Below are 27,672 nucleotides of genomic sequence, written 5' to 3' on the forward strand. Positions count from 1 at the left end.
CTTTCCAGCATATACAAATATGAAACTATCATGTTGTATACCTATAATTAATATAATGTTATATACCAACTTTACCTCTATTTTTAAAAAAAGAACTTAAGTTCCAAACTATGTTACTTAGCCAATAAACGATGCTAGTTTATCAAATGCTGAGGAGATAAACCCCAAAATAACAGCTTTCATCTAATTAAATTAGTTTTGATGAGTCCAGGAATACTACATACATTTATCAGGATTTCTATAAAGAGCTAGAAAAAAATTATCAATAGATTTATCATGATTGGTTTCAATACTTGAATACTTAGCAATGCCTCAATTCAAATGTTTTCTATTGGGACGCCTGGGTGGCTCAGCAGTTGGGCGTCTGCCTTCGGCTCAGGGCAGGATTCTGGGATCGAGTCCTGCATTCAGGTTCCCTGGGAGGAGCCTGCTTCTCCCTCTGCCTGCGTCTCTGCCTCTTTCTGTGTCTTTCATGAATAAATAAATAAAATCTAAAAAAAAAAACACACACACAAATGTTTCCTATTGTATGCTTAACAAAAACTGTGCCATAAGGTGTAAGTTCGTAAGAAGAAAGAGATAGCGTATGTAAAAATCAAGTATTATTGTTATAATTATCTTGTTTCTCATACACTACAAAATTAGAAGTTAACTGAATACCTTTCCAAAGAACCTTATTCTACCAGTGTTAGATACAGAATTCTATCAGTGAGGAAGCAAAAGAAAAGTTCTTCCTACTTTCAAAGACAAAAGTCAAATTAATCAAAAGATTCCCACAAAGAACTCCCTGACATTAACTAATATTTCACTGATTAAGCCAATAAAAGAAAATTCAGTATATATAACCTTGACTTTTGAGAAACAACTCTTCTGTCAAGATCTTTATTTTGCCATTCAAAATGACTAACAAAACATGCTGAAAACCGTGCTATGCAGATTTCTCATTTACAGTTAACAATGTAATTTTAAAAGTCAGTACCAAATGGATAGAAAATACTATTTATATATACAAGTTCAGTCTCAGAATACATAATTCTATAAAATCAAGAGGTGAAGGTAAATGTTCTTTAAATTAATCTGAAAGAAAAAGTGTTTTAATTTTCCTGGAAGTTAAGATTCTATAAACAACTAGTTTAAGAATTAGTCTGGAAAAAACAAGGCTAAAACTACCTTAAGAAATAAATAATCATCAAAAAGTCTTTGGATGTAAGGGAAAATATTCTTCTCACATAAATTTTTTACATAATTTCACTCCTATCTTTCTGACAAAGTATTACACTCTAATAAAGACTATCCTAATCTTCACCTAGCAATATTTCCAGGCTGATATTATTATTCTCATTTCCTTGAATAATATCCATACTCCAGGGCCATTTTCCTTCTCATATTCAATATCATGCATGCTTGTATCAAGGTTCCTTTCTTCATATCCTGTCACAGTATCAATCACTGCCTCCTGTCCACTCAATCCACTTTTGATTTATCAGCCGCCGTCTTTCTGGACTCCATAACTCGACCCAAACCATTTTAACAAGACATTGACAAATAGCACCCAGTATCACATCAACCTGTTCCACTTAGTAAACTAAGAAACAGTAACTGTGACATCTCTGCATAAGTATTCCATTCTATTCCCCAGACTGATGTATATTAATGAGGAGATGGTATTTGAAATGCTTCTTCCACATCAGCATCTAATATGATCAAATTAGGAAATGGGATGATTTATTAAATTTTGTAGAGCTGAAATATTTCTTTATATCGCTATATGTGTGGTTTCAGAAAGTGAGCTGTTGCTTTCAATTTTTCTACTGAGGATGTGCCTGCATTTCACAGACGAATTATTGTCTTTAAAAAGATTGCAAGAAGGCAAAATGTTATTAAGCAAATGCTCAGTAAAACAAACTAAATCAGTTTTAAAATTCCTAATTTAATGTAAATCTTGGTTGTTTCACTGAAATTCAGTTTGTGATCTTATTAAGTCATATTTGCATTGTACTGTCTTGCTGTAGGACAGTTTTAAATTTATAGCATTACCAAGCAGCTTCACTTCTTGACTTTTAAGATGTATCCTCAATAAAATAATTGCTGTATAAGCACACATTTTCTTATTTTCAGATATAAGACAAAATAAAGATCAATGGGTTAATAAAAGAATAAAATGAAAATAGAAAAATTAACTATTTGGGTCACTTCTATAATTTTCATAATTAGATATTAAAATCTTTTTACTAAACATACCCCAACAGAAAGTTCAACAACTGTTTCATGGGCAGTTTACACTTTAAATGATGAATTTGTTTTTTAATATTATATCTGTATATGAAAAGGATGTTTAATATGTTCACCATAAAAAAATCAAAGTAAAAAGAATAAATGTAAAACTCATATATTTTCCATACACAGATTCCCATCTTAACTCATTTTCTATTTTCTAGATACCCATACATTCCAGAAGTCAGACTCTACTCATTTTAAAACTACAGGATTTCCAAGTACAAACTTTACATTTAAACCTAAACATAGGGATCCCTGGGTGGCGCAGCGGTTTAGCGCCTGCCTTTGGCCCAGGGCACGATCCTGGAAACCCGGGATCAAATCCCACATCGGGCTCCCGGTGCATGGAGCCTGCTTCTCCCTCTGCCTGTGTCTCTGCCTCTCTCTCTCTCTCTCTCTCTGTGACTATCATAAATAAAAAAAAAAATAAAAAAAAAAAATAAAAAAATAAACCTAAACATAAGTCAGCCTCAGCATAATGAGTTTATATATCCAACAGTATTCTAATGCAGTGACCAATGACTTCTTTTGATTCATGGACAATTCAAAAGATTACAAATAAATGAATTCTGAAGGTACTCTGATTTAATTCACTGACTAGAAAATATGTATAAAATTCAATAGAGCAATGTAATACAGGTAGGTAGTGTATGAGAAAAAGAAAAACATTACAAAAGCAAGAAAAGGAGAGATCACCAAGTAAAGAATTAGGAATCCCAGATATTTACTACTTACATTTTACTTACTACTTAAATTTTATCACTCGAACAAGGATCATTTGCTTAACCACTTTTGTATGAAGTGGCAATCTTACAACTTTAATTTTTAAATTTAAAAAGTTTAGCATTATTCAAATTAAGAAATTAACATTGATACTATATTGTTAAAATAAAGTCTAATTTTCCTCGTTAACACTCAGAAAAGGACACCAGAAAGCTAAAACACCAGAAATGTTCTCCTTCTTTCCTTAATCATAGCATGAAGAAAAATGAGAATTAAACATATTTTTAAATATGTTAAATATGATAAAATAGACACAAACTCACAAGAATATTGTAGTACATCATAAAAATAATACATTTTTTCTAAAAACAACTTAACATTTTTATTGGCTTAACAGGTTAGAAAATACTTTGAATATATTAGATAAATGCATTTCCAGAAATTATGTCACACTCTTTCCAATTAATGCATATTTTTTACTTATTCTTTGTAATTCTACATTCTTAATTAAAACTGTCCTAATTTTTTCTGATATAAAGTAATCCCCCTCTTCCCTAACAACCTTCACATTTGTAGTCTATAGGATACAACAAGCGGATTTAAACTGTCTTGGTTCAATTAAAAAAAAAAATTAAAAAAAAAAACTGTCTTGGTCTATGTTTGTCTCCTCTACATGCGTGTATATGTATGCATGTACAAGTGATGTGCTTGTCATCATTCCATGCTTCCTGTGGGTAGGAACCTATATACCTTTGAAGGGAAAAGAAATCACAGAAATAGGACAATTAAAACACTATACAGAACAGGAAAAAATATTTTAGAATTAATTCTTCCAGATTTATGTTAACTCCACAAGTCTGGAGATAAAAAGAATGTGTCAGTACCTGTGTACTTTGACACATTTGCAGCATGAGAGAGAAAAAACAGGAAATGAAACAAAACTATTCGTCAAGAAATGTCTGATTCCTTGTGTTTAGTAGGTACAGAATAATATACAATATATACATATACACAATTTATATACAAGAACTGGAATATAAATGAAGAAAACACTAGCAATTTTTAATATTTATAATTACTCTATGAAAGCCTAACATCAATAAATGAAATGTGAAAGTATTAAGTTCCTACTGAAAATATATATTATACAATACATATGTAATAAGAGTATACAGTTTTAAGAAATCCCCTCACATCATACAAGAAAGTCTTCAATTTAACCTCTTGAATCAAAATCAAAATGTATCTCTCTTAAGAAAAAAAGATCATGCCAAAGAACACAGGGAGTCAATAAAACCAGGAAATATTTGTTTGGGAATGTACAGTTTATACCTAAATCTGTAAAAATCCTGAGCACTACCTACACTCAATACACAGAAGTCACCAGCAAAGTTAAAAAAGAAATCAAGAGATGAATTAGAACAAAAATGATGAAAATGTATTATAAAATAAGCCAAAATCATCCTAGCACATAAGGCATTTGACAAAAATCAATACCCACTGTTAAAAAAAACACTCTCAGCTAACAAAAAATATAAAAGATTCTTCTTCAAGGTTATAAAGGGCAATAGCAAAAACCAACAGCTAACTTCAAATTTGAAGGTGACAGACTATTTTCCTTCTAAGATAGAGAAAATGTTGGGACACCTGGATGGCTCAGCGGTTGAGTGCCTGCCTTTGGCCCAGAGCCTGATCCTGGAGTCCTGGGATCCAGTCCTACATCAGGCTCCCTGCATGGAGCCTGTTTCTCTCTCTGCCTGTGTCTCTGCCTCTCTGCCCCTCTTTCTCTCTCTCTCTCTCTCTCTCTCTCTCTCTCATGAATAAATAAAGTCTTAAGAAAAAAAAAAAGAGAAATGTCAAGGATGCCTAATCTCACCACTTTTCTACAACTGTAAAGTAGAAATCTTAGAAAATGCAAAGAGCCAAGAAAACTGAATAAATGGTGTACAGTTTAAAGACAAAACTGTCTCAACTTTCATGTAATATGACTGTTCTCACAGAAAATCCTAAGGTATATAAAAAATATCTACTAGATCTAATAAGAGTAGCAAGATTGCAAGATTTGAAATACACAAAAAACCAAAATATATACTGTGTAAAATATATATTATATTTAATAAATAATCAAGTATACATCTATATGTTGGCAGCAAAATACTGGGAAATGAAATTTTAAAATAGTTCTTATTTTCAGTAGTGTCAAAAAATTGCAAGTAGGGGCACCTGGGTAGTTCAGTTGTTTTAAGTGTCCAATTCTTGATCTCACTGTGAGTTTAAACCTCCCATTGTGCTCCACGCTGGGTGCAGAGCCTACTCAAAAAAAAAAAAAAAAAAAAACCTGAAAGTAAATTTAACAAACGATATACAAGACTGTTACACTAAAAGCTACAAAACATTGTTAGGATAAATGAAAACCCAAAAAACTGGAGTGACATAACATGTTTGTAGATTAGAAGACTCAACTTGTTGATTCTCCTATTCTAATTCCATTAACTTCCTATCAAAATCCCAGCAGGATATTTTGAAGATATTGTCAAGCTGATGTTAACATTCATACAGAAATATAAAAAATAATACCTGACTTCAAGACTTACTATAAAATTTAATCATCAAAATAGTAGGGTATTAGTATAAAAACAGATCAATGGAACCAAGTAGACATTTTAGAAATAGAATTCCTTTCACATGGTCGATTGTGTTTGACAAGGCACCAAGATTACTGTCTGGGAAAATGAAACTCTTAAAAATGGTGTTAGACCACCATATGGGGAAAAAAAAAAGGAATTTCTACCTATATTTCACACCATACATAAAAAATAATTTGAGAATGACATTAACAAGATGGTAGAATAGGAAATCCCAACCCTTGTTCACCCCCTACACATACAACATAAAAATAACATAGAGACTAAATATCTTTATGAGCTAACCATAAAGTTGCAGTACCCCCAAGTAAGTGCAAAGCAAAGAACAGCTACGTTAAAACGGCTAAGAAAAGCCAACTCTGCATCCACAACACTCCCTACACAAAGTAGGTACAATTAGGCTTGGCTTCTGGCTTCTCTCTTGCAGGGTATGGAGATAGAAAAAAGTAGAGTGTGCATCCAACACTCAAGCTTTCCAGAGGGCTACCCAAGAGAATGTCTTGTCTTTCCAGATTCAGAACGCTAATAGAACCAGTACACTTTGGATGGGCAATTGAGGCTGCTGAAAGTAAAAGACAGAGACAGTGCCTTGCTGAGAAACCAGAGACTCTATGGTGCAGCAAACAATGTCCAACATGACTCAGCACAATTAGAAATGGGTGTCTGAACTTGAAGTTTCTGCTAAGGAAGGAAAACAGTGGAGCAGGTGTCCAGGGTTCCAGATTTTCAGCGACTTCTTGGAGAAAAAAATATATGTTCTATCTGATTCAGAGTGCTGATGGGGAACTAACATACACTCTGGATGCCTGGAAGCCACTGACAACCAGGGAAAACAGAGCTGCTTGTTGCTTAGCACCAGAGAACCTGAATTGCCAAGGATACACATCAGATCGAGCAAAAGAATACAAACTCGTGAAAAAGAAGGCAGAATAATTCAAAATGGGAAATTACATGCACAATTTTAGAGAAGTTGCAACCTCCAGAAAAAGGTTTCAGAGGCCCCCAGAATCTCTAGTTAAACCAACTAATAAAGGTATTCCCTGTACAAAACCAGTCCCTAAAAACTGAGATGCCTGATTTTTTAAAAATTTCTAGAACTCAACAAAATATCAAAAAGCATAAGAAAAAAGGAAACATGACCCAAAGTAACAAAGTTCCAGAAACCAATCCAAAAGAAAGAGAGCTCAGAAAGAGATGAATTACCTGGAAAAAAAAATAATAATTGTCTTAAGAAGTTCAGAGCTGCCTGGGTGGCTTGGTTAGTTAAGCATCTGCCTTGGCTCAGGTCATGATGTCAGGATCCTGAGATAGAGCCCCACTGAGCCCTAGTGAGCAGGGAGCCTGTTTCTCCCTCTCTCTCTCCCCCTGCTTGTGCACACTCTTGCTTGCTCATTCTCTCTCTCTCAAATAAATAAATAAAAATCTTAAAAAACAGGAATGCCTGGTGGCTCAGTGGTTGAGTGTCTGCCTTCAGCTCAGGGAGTGATCCCAGGATCCGGGATCGAATCCCACATCCGGCTCCCTGCGAGGACCCTGCTTCTCCCTCTGTCTATGTCTCTGCCATTCTCTCTCTGTGTCTCTCTTATGAATAAATAAATAAATTTTGTTTAAAAAAAATCTTAAAAAACAAAAAGTTCGGGCAGCCCCAGTGCCTTAGCAGTTTAGCACCACCTTTAGCCCAGGGCATGATCACGGAGACCCGGGATCAAGTCCCACATCGGGCTCCCTGCATGGAGCCTGCTTCTCCGCCTGTGTGTGTGTGTGTGTGTGTGTGTCTCTAATAAATAAATAAAATCTCAAAAAAAAAAGTTCAATAACATAGAACTATGAACAGATGTTTGACTAAACAAAATCAGAAAAACAATGCATAAACAAAATATTAGTAAAGAGATAGAGACCATCAAAAAAGAAACAAACAGAAATTCTAGAGCTAACAAACAGAATAACTAAACTGAAAAATTCATTAGAGGGGTTCAACAGCAAATTTGATCAAACAACAACAACAACAAAAATCTGTGAACTCAAAATCAGATATTTTGAAATTACTGAGTTAGAGCAGCAAAATAAAAAACAATGGAGAAAGAGGAAAAAGCCTAAGGAAATTATGAGACAAAAACAAGTTGATTGATATACAAGAGAAGAAACAGAGGACACAAAACTTGTTAAAGAAATAATGATCAGAAATGTGTAAAATATGAGCAAGGTAATAGACATAAAAATTCAAAAAGCTTTGAAAAAAATTGCCAACCAAGAATACTATAACCAGCAAAACAATCCTCCAAAATTAAAGGTGAAACAGACTTTCTTAGACAAATAAAATTGAGGGAGTTCATTACCAGCAGATCTGCAAGAGAATCCTGCAAGATAAATGGAAAAAAACACAAGACAGCAACACTAGAACATTCGAAAATATAAATTTCACTGATAAAAGTAAATACATAAACAGATACAGAATACTCTAATATTGTACTGATGATAGGTAAACCACTTTTAATTCTGGTACAGAATTTAAAAGCCAAAAGTATAAAAAATAATTATAGTATCCTAATCTCAGCTCAGGTCATGATCTCTGGGTCTTAGGACTGAGCCCTGAATCTGGCTCTGGGCTCAGTGCTGAGTCTGCCTGAGATGCAATCTCTCTCCCTCTTCCTTTGCCCTTACCCCTGCTCATGCTGTCTCTGTATCAATTAAGCAAATAAATCATTTAAAAAAAAAAACTAAAAAATTATGTCAATAGATACACACTATACAAAAATATAACTGTTAACAAAATAACAGTTGGAGACATGTAAAATGTATATAGGAGTTATATTACCCTTGTGAGTTTTTATTTAATTTGAAATTATCAGAAAACAGTTTCCTATACATTATCAATGAACAAATGGATTTTAAAGAGCAATATGATTCATAAAAATTTTTGTAAACCAAAAATGGTGCCCCCTCACAATGAAGTACTTAGGTAAAAAAATCTAACAAAATACACACAATATCTATTGAAAGACAATTTAAAAAACTCTGATGAACAAAATAATAACTAAATGGATATTCCATATTCATGGATTAGTAGACTGAATATTGTCAAGATGAGTGTTCTTCCTAACTTGATCTCTAGATTGAATGTAATCCCAGTTAAAAGCCCAGCAATTTATTTTGTATATATCAACAAACTGATTCTACAGTTTATATACATAGGCAAAAGACCCAGAATAGCCAAAAAGAATTGAAGAATAAAGTTGGAAGACTGACATTACTTGACTTCAAGTCTGCTCTAAACCTATAGTAATTAAGGCAGTATGGTATTTACAAAAGAATAGATAAATAGATCCACACAACAGTAGTAGACCCACAGAAATAGTTGATCTTTGACAATGGAACAAAAGCAATATAATGTAACAAAGATAGTCTTTTCAGTAAATGATGTTGGACCAGCTGGACATCCACAAGCAATAAAAAAAAGAAACAACAAATGAACCTAGACAAGGATCTAGTATCCTTCACAAAAACTTACTCAAAATGGATCACAGACCTAAATATAAAACACAAAACTATATAATCCCTATAACATAGAAGAAAACCTAGATCACTTTGGATATGGCAGCAACTTTAGATACAAAACCAAAGGTATGATCCATAAAAGAAATAACGGATAAGCTATACCTCATTAAAATTAAAAACTTCTGCTCTGCAGAAGAGAATGTGAAGAGATAACACAACAAGCCACAGACTGGAAGAAAATATGTACAAAAGACACATCTCATAAAAGGAGTGTCACCTAAAATATACAAAGAATTCTTAAAACTCAACGATTTAAAAAAAAAAGCCAAATTAAAATATGGGCCAAAGACCTTAAGAGACAACTCAACAAGAAGATATACAGATGGCAAATAAGCATATGAAAAGATCTTCCACATATGTGTCATCAGGGAAATGCAAATTAAAGTAATAATGAACTACCACTAAAAACCTATGGCCAAAATCTGAAACACTAGCAAGGCCAAATGCAGGTAAGGATGTGGAGCAATATAGGAACAGCCACCTTGAAGACAGTCTGACAATTTCTTACAAAACTAAACATACTGGGGATCCCTGGGTGGCGCAGCGGTTTGGCGCATGCCTTTGGCCCAGGGCGCGATCCTGGAGACCTGGGATCGAATCCCACGTCGGGCTCCCGGTGCATGGAGCCTGCTTCTCCCTCTGCCTATGTCTCTGCCTCTCTCTCTCTCTCTGTATGACTATCATAAGTAAATAAAATTAAAAAAAAAAAAAAAAAAACTAAACATACTCTTACCGTATAATCCAGCAATCAGGCTCTTTGGTATTTACCCAAAGGACCTGAAAACTTAAGTTCACACAAAAACCTGCACACATATTTATAACTGCTTTATACATAACTGTTAAAACCTGGAAGAAACCAAGTCATGCTGCAGGAGGTAAATGTACAAACTGTGGTACATCCAGACAATGGAATATTACTTAACACTAAAAAGAAATTAACTATCAGGCCATGAAAAGACATAGATGAATCTTAGCTGCATATTACTAAGTAAAAGAAGCCAACCTGAAAAGGCTGAATACTATATGATTCCAACTACAGGACATTCTGGAAAAAGCAAAACTATGGTGACAGTAAATAGATCAGTGGTTGCCAGAGGTTGTTTGGGGATTGGAGGAGGGTGAATAGGCAGAGGAATTTTAGGGCAGTTAAATTACTCTGTAAGAAACCATAAGGATAGATACATGTCATGATACGTTTGTCTAAACCCATAGAACGTACAACACAAAGAGTGAACCTTAATGCAAACTATGGACTTTGGGTGATTACACATTGTCAGTGTAGGTTCATTACTGGAACAAATGTACCACTCTGGTGTGGGGGATGATGAAAATGGGGGAGGCTATGCATGTGAATGGAGGGGCAAAGAATACATGGGAAATATCTATACTTTCCTTTTAATTCTGCTATAAACCTAAAACTGTTCTAAGAAAAAATAAAATCTTTAAAAACTCAGTAACTATAAAAGTAGGTTAATAGATGCACAATATATTATGATATAATTTGTGACATCAATAACAGAGTCAGGGTAAGCAGACGTAAAAGAGTAGTTTCTGTATATAACTAAGTTGTTACCAACTTAAAATAGATTTTTCTAATTTTAACATTTTAATGTAAATTCCACAGTCACAAAGAAAATAATCATAGAAGATACACAAAAGAAAATAAGGAATCAAAGCATGTTAATATAAAATGACAAAACACCAAGGAAAGCAGCAAGAGAGAACAGGGAAGGCAAAACAGCTATAAGACAGCTAAAAAATAGCTATGATCTTTCTATAGTTATAATTTTTTTTGAGCCCTCGAAGATAATGTAAGTGACTTACGCTCTTCAAACAAAAGATATAGACTAGCTGAATGAGGTAAAAAAACAAGATACAATCATATGCCATTTACCAGAAATCACCTTAGATATGAAGACAGAAACCAGCTGAAAAAAATCAAAGGATGGAAAAGATATTTCATGCAAATGGTAACCCAAAGAAAATAGAGGCTGACACAACAGCCCCTATTTATAGGGACGCAACAGACTAAGTCAAAAATTCACAAGGAGGAAAAAAGGATATTATGTCATAATAAAAGGGTCAAGTCACCAAGAAGATATAACAATTGTAACTATATATGCATTTGATATCAGGATACTCAGATATATGAAACAAACATTGACAAAATGGAAGAAATGGAGCAACACAGTAAAAGTGTTTCAATCCTCCATTTTTTAAAAGATTTTATGTATTTATTTGAGAGACAGCACACATGAGCAGGGGTGTTATTTGAGACACAGCACACATGAGCAGGGGTGGGGGCAGGGGGAGAAGCATACTCAATATGCTTCTCAGACCTCAATATCATGACCTAAACTGAAGACCTCCACTTAACGGACTGAGCCACCCACTCAATCCTCTACTCTCAATAATGGAGAAAACAAAGACACAAGATCTATAAGAGAACAGAAGACTTGAACAACACTATAGACCAATTGGATATAAGAGATATATAAAGAACATTCCATCCTAGAGTTGCAGAATATACATTCTTCTCAAACACACATGGAACATTCTCCAGGAGAAATCACAGGTTAGGCCACAAAACAAATTGTAACAAATCCATACAAAGTATCTTTTCTGACCACAATGAAACTAAACTAGAAACACAGCAGCAGAAAAACTGGAAAATCCATAAATACATGGAAATTAAACATATACTTGAAAAATCAAAGGGTCAAAGAAGAAATCACAAGGGAGGGGCACCTGGGTGGCTCAGTCAGTTAAGCCTTTGGCTCAGGTTATAATCTCAGAGCCATGAAACCAAGCCCCACTTTGGACTGGACACTCAGCAGAGACTGCTTGTCCCTCTCCCTCTGCTCTTCCCTCAGCTCTCTCTTCTCTCAAATAAATAAATAAAGAAACTCTTTAAAAAAAAAAAAAAAAAACTCTTTAAAACAAACTAAAAAAGACCAGAAATAATGAAATAAAGCATAGTAAAACAATTTTAAAAGTCAATGAAACAAAGGGGCAACTGCGTGACTCAATTAGTTGGGTGACCAACTCTTGGTTTTTGGTTTGGGTCATGATCTCAGAGTCATGGGACTGAGCCCCACGCTGGGCTTGGCCCTCACCAGGTAGGCTGCTCGAGATTCTCTCTCCCTCTCCCTCTGCCCTTCCGCAGCTCCCATGCACACACTCTCCCTCAATCTCTCTCTCTAATAAATACATCAATTTTTTAAAAAGTCAGTGGAACTAAGAGTCTCTTTCTTAAAAAAAAATAGAACTGGCAAGCCCCTAACTAGATTAACTAAGGGAAAAAAAAGACATAACTAAAATCAGATATCAAACAGGAGAAATTACAACTGATCTCAAAGAAATAAAAAGGATTATGAGACTACTATTACCAATCATACATCAACCAACTGGATAACAAAAAAATATGGATAAATTATACAAATACACAATCTATGAAGACTAAATTATGAAGAACAGATAATCTGAACAGAGCATTGCAAGGAGACTGAATCAGTAATCAAAAACCTCACAACAAATAAAAGCCCAGGACCAGATGGCTTCATTGGAGAATTCTAGCAAACATTTAAATAAGAATCAATGCCAATCCCTCTGAAACTCTTCCAAAAAATTAAAGAGTAGGGAACACTTCCAAACTCCTTTTATTACCCTGTTACCAAAGCCAAACAAAGATAGTACAAGAAAACTACAGACCAATAGCTATTTGAATATTGATGCAAAAAACTCAACAAAAAACTAGCAAATCAAATTCAACATTCAAATAATTATAGAGCATAAACAAATGGGTTTCATGCCTTGAATGCAAGGATCATTAAATATACAAAAATCAGTGAGTATACCACATTAGCAAAATGAAGAAAACAAAATTACATGTTCATGTCAACTGATATAAAAATATTTGACAAAATTGGGCAGCCCAGCCCGGGTGGCTCAGCGGTTTAGCACTACCTTCAGCCCAGGGTGTGATCCTGGAGACCCGGGATCGAGTCTCACGTCAGGCTCCCTGCACAGAGCCTGCTTCTCGCTCTGCCTGTCTCTCTCTCTCTCTCTCTCTCTCTCTACTGTGTCTCTAATGAATAAATAAATAAAATCTTAAAAAAATATATTTAACAAAATTAAATATCTTTTCATGTAAAAACACTCAACAAATTAGGAACAGAAGTAACTCAATATAATAAAGGTCATACACAAATGGCCCAGAGTTTAACATCATACTGAACAGTGAAAAACTGAAATCTTTTCCTCAAAGACTAGTTAACAAGGCAAGGATGATCACACTTGCCACTTCTATTCAACATAGGACTAGAATTTCTAGCCAGAAAAACTAAATAAGCAAGAAAAAGAAATAAAAGTCATCTAAATTGTTAAAGTAAAATTATGACTTTGACATGACATGATCTTAAATGTAGAAAACCCTAAGACTACACAAAACACACAAACAATAAGCAAATTCAAGGAAGTTGCAAGTTACAGGATCAAATTTAAAAAATCAGTTGTGTTAAAAAAAGAAAAGCTGTGTCTCTTTACACTAACAATGAGCAAACTAGAAAGAAAATTAATCTCACTTACATTATCATTAAAAAGAACAAAACTAAGAATAAACTTAACCAAGGAGGCAAAAATCTTGTACACACACACTCCACAGGAAAACACTGCAGAAAAAAATTAAAGATGACAATAGAAAAATATCCCATGTTCATAACATGGGAAGACTTAGTATTTACTGTTAAAAAAAGATGTATTATATCAAAGTTATCAAAGGATGTAATGCAAACACTATCAAAATCCCAAAAGGTCTTTTTCACAAAATAGGAAAATTCTAAAATTGATCTTGACTCTCAAAAGACACTAAATACCCAAAACAATCTAGCAAAAGAACAAAGCTGAAGGCCTCACACTTGTGATTTCAAAATATATTACAAGTTATATTAATCAAAGCACTGGTATTGGCATACAAACATATAGAAAAGTATATGGAAAAGTATAGAGAGTCCAGAAATAAACCTTTGTCTATGTGGTGAAATGATTTTCATAATGTTAATAAGCCTACACAATGGAAAAATGATAGTCTTTTCAAAAAAAGTCGGGAAAACCATATCCACATACAAAATAATGAAGTTGGGGTGCCTAGGTGGCTCAGTTCATTACACATCTGCCTTTGGCTCAGGTTATGATCTCAGGCTCCCTGCTCAGTAAGGTGTCTGCTTCTCCCTCTCCCCCTCCTTCTACTCTTTCTTGCTATCACTCTCTCTCTCAAATAAGTAAATAAAATCTTAAAAAAAAAAAATGAAGATGGACATTTATATCATATATAAAATTAACTCTAAATGAGAAAAAAAAAGGGATAAGAAATTCGAAAAATTAATAGCTGACAACTTCCCTAATCTGAGTAAGAGAACAGACATTCAGATCCAGGAAGTAGCCCCCAAAAAAATTAACACAAGGAGGTCCACACCAAGACAATAATAATTAAAATGGCACAAAGTATGATAAACAGAATTGTAAAAGCAGCAAGAGAAAAGAAAATAGTTACAAACACGGAAAACCCCATAAGGCTGTAACTCTTTCAGGAGGAACACTGCAGGCCAGAAAGGAGTGGCAATGATATATTCAAAGTGTTGAAAGAAAGAAAAAAAAAAAAAAAAAAACTGAAACCAAGAATACTCTACCTGGCAAGATTATCAGTCAGAATAGGAGAGAGAATGAATTTCCCAAACAAAAGTCCAAGTTCATTACCATTAAAACCAGCCTTATAAGAAACATTAAAGGCAATTCTTTGAAAGAAAAAGCTATCATTTGGCATGAAAAATTAGAAAAGAAAAAGTTTCATAGGTAAATACAAACATATAATAAAAGTAATAGATTAATCGCTTAAAAATTAGTATGGAGTTCAAAGTACAGAAGCAATAAAATCAATTATATCTATAAAACTCACTCAAAGGATTGACAAAATAAAGGATGTATAGTATTAATTCATATAGATAAAACATGGAAGGAGGAGAAGTAAAAATTTAGTGCTTTTAGAATGGGTTCAAGTGACCATCAACTTAATACAGACTGCTATATATACATAAGATGTTATATATGAACCTCATTGTGACTACAAATCAAACATCTAAAATAAATACACAAAAAATACAGAAAAAGGAGTCTAGGCATAACACTACAGAAAACCATCACACTATAAAAAAAGAGAGCAAAAGGAGGAGAAAGGAACAGAGGAACTATAGAAACAACCACTAAATAAGTAACAAATTGGCAATAAGTACATACCTACCAATAATTACTTTAAATGTAAATGGACTAAATGCTCCAATCAAAAGACATATAGTGACAGAATGGATTAAAAAAAAAAAAGACTCAACATCCTGCCTACCCAAGATTCACTTCAGAACTAAAGACCTATGAAGATGAAGGGTCAGATAAACATCTACCATGCAAATGGGAGCAAAAAGAAAGCTGGGGTAACAGTACTAACAAATTAGACTTTAAAACAAATAATGTTTTAAGAGACAAACAAAAAAGGCCACTACACAATGATAAAGGGAACAATCCAACAAGTAGACATATCAATTGTAAATATTTATGTACCCAACATGGAAGCACCAAAATATATAAACTATGAACAGATAAGGGAAGAAACTGACAGTAATTCAATAACCATAGAGGACTTTAACACCTACTTACATCAATGGATGGATAGACTATACAGACAGATGTCAACAAGGAAACAGTGGCTATGAATGACACGTCAGACCAGGCAGGCCTAACATAACATATTCAGAACACTCCATCCTTAAACAGTAGAATACACATTCTTTCCAAGTATATATGGCACATTCTGCAGAACAGATCACATTTTAGGTCACAAGTCTGAATAAATTCAAAAAGACAAAAATGATAACATACATGTTTTCAAAAACACAACACTGTGAGACTAGAAATCAATCACAAGTGAAAATCTGGAAAGAACACAAATAGATGGAGATTAAAAAAACATGCTACTAAACAATGAATGGGTGAACCAAGAAATCAAAGAGGGAATAAAAACACACACAGACAAATTAAAATGAAAACACAATGGATGGGACACCTGGATAGCTCAGCTGTTGAACATCTACCTTTGGCTCAGGGCGTGATCCTGGACTCCTGGGTTCAAGTCCCAATTGGGCTCCTTGCATGGACCCTGCTTCCTCCTATGCCTATATCTCTGCCTCTCTCTCTCTCTGTGTTTCTCATGAATAAATAAATGAAATCTTTAAAAAAAAAAAAAAAAAAGAAAACAATGGTTGAAAATCGTTGGGATGCAGTAAAAGTTGTTCTAAGAGAGAAGATTATAGTAATATGGACCTAAGTCAAGAAGCAAGAAAAACCTGAAATAAACAACCTAAAATTACACCTAAAGGAGCTAAAAGACAAAACAAAACAAAAAGCAAAGACCAAAGCCAGTAGAACAAAGGAAAGAACAACAATTGGAGCAAAAATAGAGACTAAAATAATTAAGAGATCAACAAAACCAGTAGGTAGTTCTTTAAAAAGATAAACAAAATTGATAAATGTTTAGCCAGACTCAGCAAAATAAAAAAAGAGGGAACTCAAAATCAGAAATGAAGAAATAGAAATAAGAACTTACAACTCAGAAATACAAAGGGTTATAATACTATGAAAAAGTACATGCCAACAAACTGGGCAACCTAGAAGAAATGGATAAATTCTTAGAAACGTAACATCCCAAAACTAATCAGGAAGAAATAAAAATTCTGAGCAAACTGATTGCTAGTAATGAAACTGAAAAGATAATCACAAAATTCCTGATAAACACAGGCAGCCCTCGTGGCTCAGTGGTTTAGCACCACCTTCAGCCCAGGGCATGATCCTGGAGACCTGGGATTGACTCCCATGTCAAGCTCCCTGCATGGAGCCTGCTTCTCCCTCTGCCTGTGTCTCTGCCTCTCTCTCTCTTTCTCTCTGTGTGTCTCTCATGAATACATAAATAAAATCTTAAAAAAAAAAATTCCTGACAAAAAAGTCCAGGACAAGATGGCTTCACAGGTAAATTCTACCAAACATTTATTTATTTTTTTTAAGATTTTATTTATGTATTCATGAGAGACACAGAGAGAGGGGCAGAGACACAGGCAGAGGGAGAAGCAGGCTCCATGCAGGGAGCCTGATGTGGGACTCGGTCGGGGGACTCCAGGATCATGCCCTGAGCTGAAGGCAGACGCTAAACTGCTGAGCCACCCAGGGATCCACCTCTACCAAACACTTAAAGAAGAGTTAATACTTATTCTTCTCAAATTATTCCAAAAACAGAAGAGTAAGGAAAACTTCCAAATTCATTCTATGTGGCCAGCATTACCTGATACCAAAACCAGATAAAGGCACCACAAAAAAAGAGAACTACAAGCAATTATCTCTCATGAACATAGCTGCAAAAACCCTCAACAACATATTAGCAAACCAAATCCAACAATACATTAAAAACAAATCATTCACCATTATTGGATGGGATCTATTCCTGGGATGTAAGGGCAGTTTGATATTCACAAATTGATCAACGTGACATATCTCATTAACAAGAGAAAGGATAAAAACCCTATGATCATAACAACAGATGATCACAATAGATGCAGTAAAGCATTTTACAAAGTATAACATTCATTCATGATAAAAAACCCCAACAAAGTAGGTTCAGATGGAATATACCTCAACCTAAGAAAGGCCATATATGAAAACCCCAAAACTAACATCATACTGAGTGTTGAAAAACTGAGAAACTGAGAGCTTGTGCCCTAAGATCAGGTACAAGACAAAGAAGTCCACTCTTACCACTTCTATTCAACATAGTAGTGGAAGTCCTAGCCACAACAAAATCAGAAAAAGAAATAAAAGGCATCCAAATTGGTAAGGAAGATGTAAAACTGCCACTATTTGAGAGGGCATGACACTATATATAGAAAACCCTAAAGACTCCACCAAAAAACTACTAGAATAAGTCAATTTAATAAAGTCTCAGGATGCAAAGTTAATATCAAAAACCTGTTACATTTCTATACACTAATAATGAAGTAGCAGAAAGAAATGAAAAATAATCCCATTTACAATTGCACTGAAAGGTATAAAATACCTAAGAATAAACATAACCAAAAAAGTAAAAAGACCCATACTCTGAAAACTATAAAACACTGATGAAAGACTGAAGATGACACAAACAGGTATTCCATGCTCATGAATTGGAAGAACAAATATTGTCAAAATGACCATACTCCCCAAAGCAATCTACAGACTTAATGCAACCCCTATCAAAATACCAACAAAATTTTTCACAGAACTAGAACAAACAATCTTAAAAATTTGTATGGAATCACAAAAGACCCTAATGAGCCAATGCACTCTGGAGGGGGAAAAATCAACTAAAAGTATCACAATCCCTGATTTCAATATATACTAGAAAACTATAGTAATCAAAAGAGTATGGTACTAGCACAAAAACAGACACATATATCAATGGAACAGAATAGAGCCCAGAAATAAACCCATGATTATATGCTTTAATCCATGACAAGGGAGGCAAGAAAATACAGTGGTGAAAAGACAGTCTTTCCAACAAATGGTGTTAGGAAAACTAGACAGCTACGTGCAAAAAATTGAAATGGGACCACCTTCTTATACTATACACAAAAATAAAATGTATTATAGGCCTAGATGTGAGAACTGAAACCATAAAACTCCTAGAAGAAAACATAGGCAATAATTTGACATCAGCCTTATTAGCAAAAGTCTTCTCAAGGAAGGGAAACAAAAGCAAAAGTAAACTTTTGGGATTACACCAAAATAAAAAGCTCTTGCACTGTGAAGGAAACCATCAACAAAAAGGTAAACTACTGAATGAGAGAAGATATTTGCAAATAATATATTTGATGAGACAATATTCAAAATCTATAAAGAAACTTCTACAACTCAACACTGAAACATATATACACACACACTCGCATGTAAATAATCCAATTAATAAATGAGCAAGAGGATTCAGTTTTCTAAAAGAAGACATACACATGGCCAAAAGACACATGAAAAGATGCTCAACATCATTCACCAACAAAGAAATGTACATCAAAACCGCATTAAGATATCACTTCACGCCTGTCAGAATGACTAGAATCGAAAGACAAGAAATAAGATTGGCAAGGATGTAGAGAAAAGGAAACCCTCAAGCACTATTGCATGCATGAGGGAATGCAGACTAGTACAGTCACTGGAAAACTATGCAATTTCCTCAAAAAATTAATAATAAAAGTATCATATATGTATACACACACAACACACACACACACACACACAAACAAAAGGATATTACTCAGCCGTAAAAAAAAAGAATGAGATCCTGCCATTTGCAAGACCTAGAGGGTATTATGCTAAGTGAAATAAATCAAAGACAAATACCATATGATTTCACTTTTATGAGGAATTAAAAAAACAAACAAACAAACATAAAAAAGCAGAAGTAAACCCATAAATACAGAGAACAAACTGATGTTTGCCAAAGGGGAGAGGGTTGAGGGAGGGGCAAAATGGATGAAAAGGAGTGAGAGGTACCGGCTTCCAGTTATGGAATGAATACTTCATGGGGATGAAAGGTACAGCACAGGGTCAACAGTATTGTAATAGTCAGATGATAGCTACATTTGTGGGGAGCCTGGCATAACATAAATTTGTGGAGTCCCTATGTTGTACAGACTAATGTAACATTGTGTGTTTAAAAAAAAAATACACAGCTTTGTAAAGGACATAATAATGCTGAGCTAATAAAAAAAAAAAAAGCAAGGTTTATACAAGAAAAACTTTAAAAATACTCCTGAATTGCAAAACACCTTGCCTACAACAAAGGAAAAATCATCCCTCTGCTCTTTGAACAACTCAACATGATAAAGATGTCAGTTCTCCATAATTTATAAGTTTAATAAACTCCCAATAAAGGCACCAAAAAGCTTTTTTAATGGACCTAAATGAGTTAATATCAAAGTTTATATGAAAAAAATAAACAGTTCACATGAAAATAATGGCCAAAAGAACACTGAAAAAGAAAAGGTAAATGTCAAAGGGGGACTCAGCCCTACTCAACATTAAAGTATACTGTGAAGTTTCTGGTGTGTCTGGGTGGCTCAGTGGGTTAAGATGACTGACTTGATTTTGGCTCAGGTCATGATCTCAGGGTCACAAGATCAGGCTCTGAGCTGATTGTGGAGCCTGCCTGGGATTCTCTCTCTCCCTCGGCCTCTCCCCCAACTCCCTAAAAATACATGTATATACACACAGTGAAGTTTCTATAGTTAGAAATGCGATACTAGTGTATAAATGCAAATTAGACCCGTGGAATATGCATAGACAAGAAAAAGACCCAAGTAGTAATGGAATTTAGTATATCAATAAAGAGGACATCATAAATCACTGGGGCAAAGATGCACTTTTTAATAAATGGTGATGTGACAATAGCCAATTGAAAAAAGAAAACAAGAGATCCATACCTCATATCACTGACAAGAATAAATCCACATGTACGAATGACATAAACGAAAAAATGAAATAAAAAGGTATGCTAGAAAAATACATCAGTGAATTCCTCTTTATCTGGGTCTAAGGAAAGAATCTCTATATTTGAATGTGAGGAATGGAAGGAAAGATGGACTGAGTGATAAATTTGACCACATAAAAAAGCTTCTGCATGGCCAACAAATAAGCATGAACAAAGGCCGAAAGGCATCTGAAAAACTAAGAGAAAATATTTGCCTTATGTGTTACCAGTAAAGGGTTAATCTACCTAGTAAGTAATTCTTAAAAATTAAAGAAAAAAGGGGTGCTTGGATGGCTCAGTCAGTTAAGCGTTTGCCTTTGGATCAGGTCATGATCCCGGAGTCCTGGGACCGAGCCCCACATCGGGCTCCCTGCTCAGCAGGGAGTCTGCTTCTCCCTCTCCCCCTGTGTGCTTGCTCACTTTCTATCTCACTCAAATAAATAATAAATAAATAAATAAATAAATAAATCTTTTAAAAAATTAAAGAAAAAATATCAAAAATCCCAAAGACATGAAAATTCACACACAAAAAAGGAAAAGTAGCCCTCAAACATAAAAATATGTTCAAACTCACATATGATAAAAAGAAATGAAAACCAAAACTACACTAGAAAATCATTTTTCATCTATCAGATTAGAAACGTTTAAATAGGACAACACATCCTATTGATGAGGCTGTGAGGAAACAGAAGTCTCATACATTACTGATAGGAATTTGGCAATTTCTATCAAAACTAGAAATTTACCTTTTTCTCTAGCAATCCTATTTCTAGGAGTTTACCCTGAAAATATACCTCTGACAATACAAAAATATTTATGTACAAGGTTATCCGTGGCAGCTTTTTAGTAACTGCAAAATTTGGGAAGTCTCCTTAATGTCCATAACTAGGAGACAGACTAAACAAATTAGGATACAGCCATACAATGAGAAACTAAGCAGCCATAAAAAAAATGAGAAAGACTACCATTGATGGACATGGAGTGCTTTTCAAGGTGTATTAGTCAACAAAAAGAGCAAAGTACAAAAGAATACAGTATGCCACAGATTAATACTACTTTGTTTAAAAAGAAAGAGAGGAAAGCTAAAACACAAATAAGATAAGTTACCTACAGAGTGGTTACGAACAAGATGAAAGGAGAAAGGGGAGTGCTATTTCTCTGCATATACCTTCTTAGTATAGTGGTGTCTGTTGGAACTTTATTAATGTTTCACCTACTGGACAGCCCCGGTGGCTCAGCAGTTTAGTGCCGCCTTCAGCCCGGGGTGTGATCCTGGAGACCCAGGATCAAGTCCCACGTCGGGCTCCCTGCATGGAGCCTGCTCCTCCCCCTGCCTGTGTGTCTCTGCTTCTCTGTGTGTGTGTGTATCTCATGAATAAATAAATAAAATCTTAAAAAAAAAAAAAATGTTTCACCTACTAAAATAAGGGCGGGAGGGGCACCTGGCTGGCCCAGTCAATGGAGCATGCAACTCCTGGTTCCAGGCTCATGAGTACCAGGCCCAAGTTGGGTGCAGACATTAATAAAAATAAATAAATATATTTTAAAAAATAAAATAATAAAATAAAGGGGAGGACAAATAAAATTTTTGAATTTAGGGAGATAAAAAAAAAACTTAAAATGAAATATAAACAAAAACAAAGGAACCTACACTTTGAGGAAACTAGCTGTAATGAAGTAAAGAAGTGAACTAGTTAAGTTTTGAATAAATCCCTGAACTTGTTTTCTGATATACAGAATAAAAGTATTACCATGCATGGCACCCTGACAGAGTTACAAAACCCAAACTACAAAATGTGTATGTGCTAGATATTTGGTCATTGACTAGACAGCACTGATACACGTTTTAAGGTCTTCCTTGCACTGCAAAGGAAAAGAAATTAGTATTTCCAGATTTCCCTTTGGAGACCAAGCTAGGTAACTGGGCAGAAAAACAGCTTCCAGGTGAGTATCTTGAGAATCACCCACTGCAGTGCTACAAAGTGAAAGAGCACCTAAAATTTCCAGTGACTTCTGAGCAAACAACCAGCTGCCATGCTTCAAGTCAAAATAATCAAGGACAGCATCCTCAATCCCCAAGCCCTTCCAAAGGTTACCAAAGTTCCCTCCATTAAAACACTGATGCTTGAAATCAAACTATAAATGACTGAAAATACATGGGAGTTTATGTAAAACCACTTTATAAACTAAAAAGGACCATAAAAAGTATGTATTATTACTTTTGTTCCCACTGATGGGAAACTTCAATTGAAATTGTTTTCTGGTAATCCGCCTCTTTTTAGACAAATCAATACATCCAAAATAAAGCTTTCCTTCTGTAAATCAATAAAACAATAAAACTTTTCTTGCTACAAAACCAAGCATTCTACCCAACTTCATTTCCCCAATTAAACATTCACTTAAATCAAGGCACGTTTACTAAGCAAGGCATTTTGCTAGGTAATAAGAGGATCCTCCTGCAAGAATTTATATTATATGAGAATAACGAAACATAATATTCAAAATACAAGTGTTAAAAATCAGGAACTATATGTGATGGGGGGGTCAAAAAGGAGGGATTAAATTTGACCTGGGAGTGAAAAGGTACAAAATCAAAAAAGGACTGAGAAAAACTAAAGGTTAAGTCAAACTAAACATTAAAGGGTAGATAGTGCAAGAAAGTGGAAGAAAGAGCATGTTCAAAGAAACAAAGCTAGCAACTCAGGGACACGTAACACCAGAGTGGCTTATCCATGGAATATGACAAAACGACAGGAGGCTGAGGCCAAATAACACCAAGGCCAGAAAGCTAAACATTTAAACGTAAACTGCTGTCATCCAACTTCAGATTCAGTGATTTATAAAATTCTGTGCCTAAATAACAAAACCAGCCTAATATGCCCCACAAGCAGAGCCTAATACAGGTATGAAGAACGAAGCAGAGAAAAGAAATTGCCTAAAATGCTTTTAATCCTAACATTTTTCTGCTCAAAAATCTTCAAAAATTTCTGAAAGCCTACTTTTATCAAGTCCATCAATACCATAGTCCCCATCCTATTCAACCAAATTTTCTACCACTGCCCAAACGTACAACTGACTTCAGATAGGCTATTCTCTTCATTATCGACTCTTGAGCACAGCAAGAAAACACAGGTGCAGTATGAGTCTGCAGTGTATTAGTCTAGCTGTGTATTAGTCTGTTCCAGCTGCAATAACAAAATACTACAGACTGGACAGTTTAAATAATGGAAATTTACTTCTCATGGTTCTGAAGGCTAGAAGTCCAAAATGAAGATGCCAGCTGATCTGGCTCCTGGTAATCACTGCCTTCCTGGGTGAAAAGGTGGATATTTACCTCACTGTGTCTTCACATGGCCTTTCCTCTGCGTGCACACACAAAGAGAAAAATCTCTCTCTTCCTCTTCTTAGAAGGCCACCAGCCCTACAGGATTAAAGCTCCACCCTTATGACCTCATTTAATCTCAAATACCTCCATAACGACCCTACCTTTAAATATAGTTAGGGGCACCTGGGTGGCTCAGTGGTTGAGCATCTGCCTTTGGCTCCGGTCATGATCCCAGGATACTGGGATCGAGTTTCACTTCAGGCTCCTCACAAGGAGCCTGCTTCTCCCTCTGCCTGTATCTCTCATGAATAAACAAATAAAATCTTTAAAAAATAAAAAAAATAAAAAAAATAAAATATATATATATATATATATATATATATATATATATATATACACATGCATATATATGTAATTAAATTGGGGCTGGGGCTTCAACAGACAAATTTATGAGGGGACACAACTCATTCCATAACAATAACACACTGAGGCAAGATCTTGAAAGATTTTACAGGTTCTTCACTTACAGTCTTCAAAAATTTCCTCTATCATGTGAAAAAGCCCAGTTCTGCCTACTGGAAAATGAGAAGCCAATGAGGATGAGTGACCCCAGGTGAGACTAGAACTGACAGCTGAACTCATTCAAAATCATAAAATCATGAGGCTGTAAGAGATTGTTGCTTTAGATCACAAAATTTGGAAATCGTCTATTACAAAGCAATAAATATCTGATATGGCATACCTTCTTGTTCTGCTTTTTGACCTAGATCTCTGAACTCTATAGGATTTCCCTCGACCCCTTGAACGACTTCGACTTCGTTTTCTTCTAGAGCCATAAGAAGAGCTACTGCTTGATCGATGCCTGCGTCTGAAATAAAATATAATCAAGTATCATAGCTATAAAAAAATTTTTATGAGTATTAAAATCATCCAGATTCTAAAGAATTATCTCATTTTTACTATTTCTCAATCCTTCCTAGAAGAAAATAGAGATAAAATGAAGAATCAGATGACGAATTCCTAATTTCGTAACTGGATCAGCTACTAATTAAGACATTAGAGGTGCTCAGTATTATACAATCCTTCCAAATATTATCAGATAATATGTTATGAGAACTATAGCAGTTTATATCTACATCTACAAAGAACAGACAAAGGAAGAAGATACTAGACCCATGCACTGGGCCTTGCCAAAAGGAAAACCTTTGGGGGAGGGAAGGGTTGGGCCCAGTGGGTGAAGTAGAAAGAGGGATACAGACCTCCGGTCATGAAATGGGTAAGGCACAGGTATAAAAAGCAGAGCATAGGGAATACAGTCAACGATACTGTAATGGCGATGTAATGGGACAGATGGGAGCTACACTTGTGAACAGAGCATAATGTATAAACGTGTCAAATAATTCGATTGTATATCTGAAAGTAATATAACATACTCAAGTAACATACTCAATATAACATAACTCAAAAATTAAAAAATTAAATAAGAAACAAACTTTTGGGTTGGGACTTAACCCTCATAAACATATAACTATCAAAAGAAAATGTTTTACCCAGAAAAACTTAAAGTACAAAAACATATATACTCTAAAGAATGTTACTCTCATTGCTATATAAGTAAAAATTATGAAAATCACCTTCTATCATATGAATGAGAGCGAGGCTGAAGATCTCTGGACCAAGATCTTGATTTTGATCTTGACTTCCTTCCACTTTTCTTTCGGCTATATGTTCTACTATCTGAAGAACTACTTGAAGATGACCGTCTACGGTGTTTCTTTTTTCTTTTGCTTCTGCTTTCTTCTTCAGTATCTGATGACCGGCGTCCCATTTCTCTAGGTTTAAATTCAAAGAAAATTAGTTCTAGCATAATGGCATAATGCATGAAATTTAACACAATAATTTTTGTAGAACTTCGTAAAAATTTATAAAGTCTTGTCTAAAGTAAAACTTTAAATGTACCTGGCTTATTTGACAAAAGAAATAGCTCTAAGATATAGCCTTCCAGGATTATCAATTAACTGTTTTTACAGCTTATGAACAGTTTAAATTTGTCCAAATTTTTTCAAATGCCTCTCAAAAGATTCAATCCTAAGAACTGCTCATTATAACTTTCTTATATTTTAAGTTGCACTTATCATTAGTTTTATAATACCTGATTTAGGTTAGGGATCAGCCACTAATCTTTCATTTCCACATTCCTTATATATAAAAAGTATCTTACTATCTTTCAGAGTTACATTTTTCTAACTAAAAATTCTAAATTTAAATGATTAAAACCTCATTAGTCATCAATGAAGTACAAAGTGAAACAATGCAGTATCATCATTTCACTGGTGAAATCTGAGGGAGGAAATGTTCACTTAAGTACTAAAGTTGGTCAGGTTATTGTGAAGTCTGTCAACTCTGCACACTGCTAGTTCCTATATAAAGTGACAGTATAATCCTTCCAGAAGGCAATTAAGCAATTTAAAGAGTCATGAAAATGTTGTTTTTTTGACAAAGCAATCCTACTTCTAAGAATATATCTGAGAAGTTTTTCTTAAAAGGAATCTATACTCATGAAGATATCCATTAGAACATTATTAAAACCATATCTACAGAGACAATTTAAGGAAATATGTACCTATATAGGGCACCCAGGGGCTCAGTAGATTAAGTGTCCAACTCTTGATTTTTGCTCAGGTCATGATCTCAGGGTTGTGAGATCGAGCCCTATGTCAGGCTCTGTGCTGGGCATGTAGCCTGTGCGTGCTTAAGATTCTCTCTCTCCCCCCCTCCCTCTGCCACTCCACCCCTTTAAAAAAATACATATATATGTATATATACATGTGTTTGTGTCTGTATGTGTGTACATATGACTAAGAACAAAAATGAAAACAAGTGATAATATTTAAGTGAAAACTGGGTAGCTTTTTTTTCTTTACACTATTTTCTATATGGCTGTGATAATAATGTTTGTATATTTAGTATACAGAAATAGAACTTAAGGTTTCTATACCTAGAATTAACTTAATTGAAAGAAGCTTACTTGTCTTAAAGTTAGCCTTTAGAGACTCAAATGCAATCTCATTTATTTTACTAAAATAGTTATTAGCTATCTTTCAGTGTCACATAAAAGCAAGATCCATCCTATATAATGGTTAAGACAGCTAATGGATCAGACAAATAAAAATGTCATGCTTTAATATTTATTCAAAATAAGTTAGTATCAGTATTATAAACAAAGCAATATGTTAAATTACAGTTTTGTTTTCAGAATGGTCATATGAACCATCCCCTCCCTGACTCTAACACAATACTACTTGAAAACTACTGTCAGGACTAAATTCAAAATTCTAAGCTATTTACCTAGAGCCAGAATTAGCCGTTAACTATAGTTCTGAACCTCCAAGATATTCACAGTTCTAATATTCTAAGTTAAAAAAATATTGGAAACACTTAGTTTTGAAACTTTCAGTAAATCACTAGTGAATCTAAGCCAGTTTCCTCACTGAAAAATGAAATTGCCCTAGTTAAAAAATCACCATTACCCTTTCCAGCTTCAAAATACTATG

At 34.5% G+C, this 27,672-nt stretch overlaps 1 protein-coding gene across 1 annotated transcript in view; it reads right to left on the minus strand.

The window, feature by feature from the left end:
• RSRC1 (arginine and serine rich coiled-coil 1) overlaps positions 1–27,672 on the minus strand; it is a 398,138-nt gene that overhangs the window by 361,917 nt on the left and 8,549 nt on the right. Inside the window, exons 3-4 of the mRNA XM_072792094.1 lie at positions 25,753–25,948; positions 24,861–24,986 (exon numbers count right to left, since the gene is read on the minus strand). Of these exons, the coding sequence (XP_072648195.1) occupies positions 24,861–24,986; positions 25,753–25,948 (322 nt within the window). The remainder of the gene's footprint in view (positions 1–24,860; positions 24,987–25,752; positions 25,949–27,672) is intronic.

This window comes from Canis lupus, chromosome 22 (assembly GCF_048164855.1).
Source record: "Canis lupus baileyi chromosome 22, mCanLup2.hap1, whole genome shotgun sequence".
NCBI lineage: Eukaryota > Metazoa > Chordata > Mammalia > Carnivora > Canidae > Canis > Canis lupus.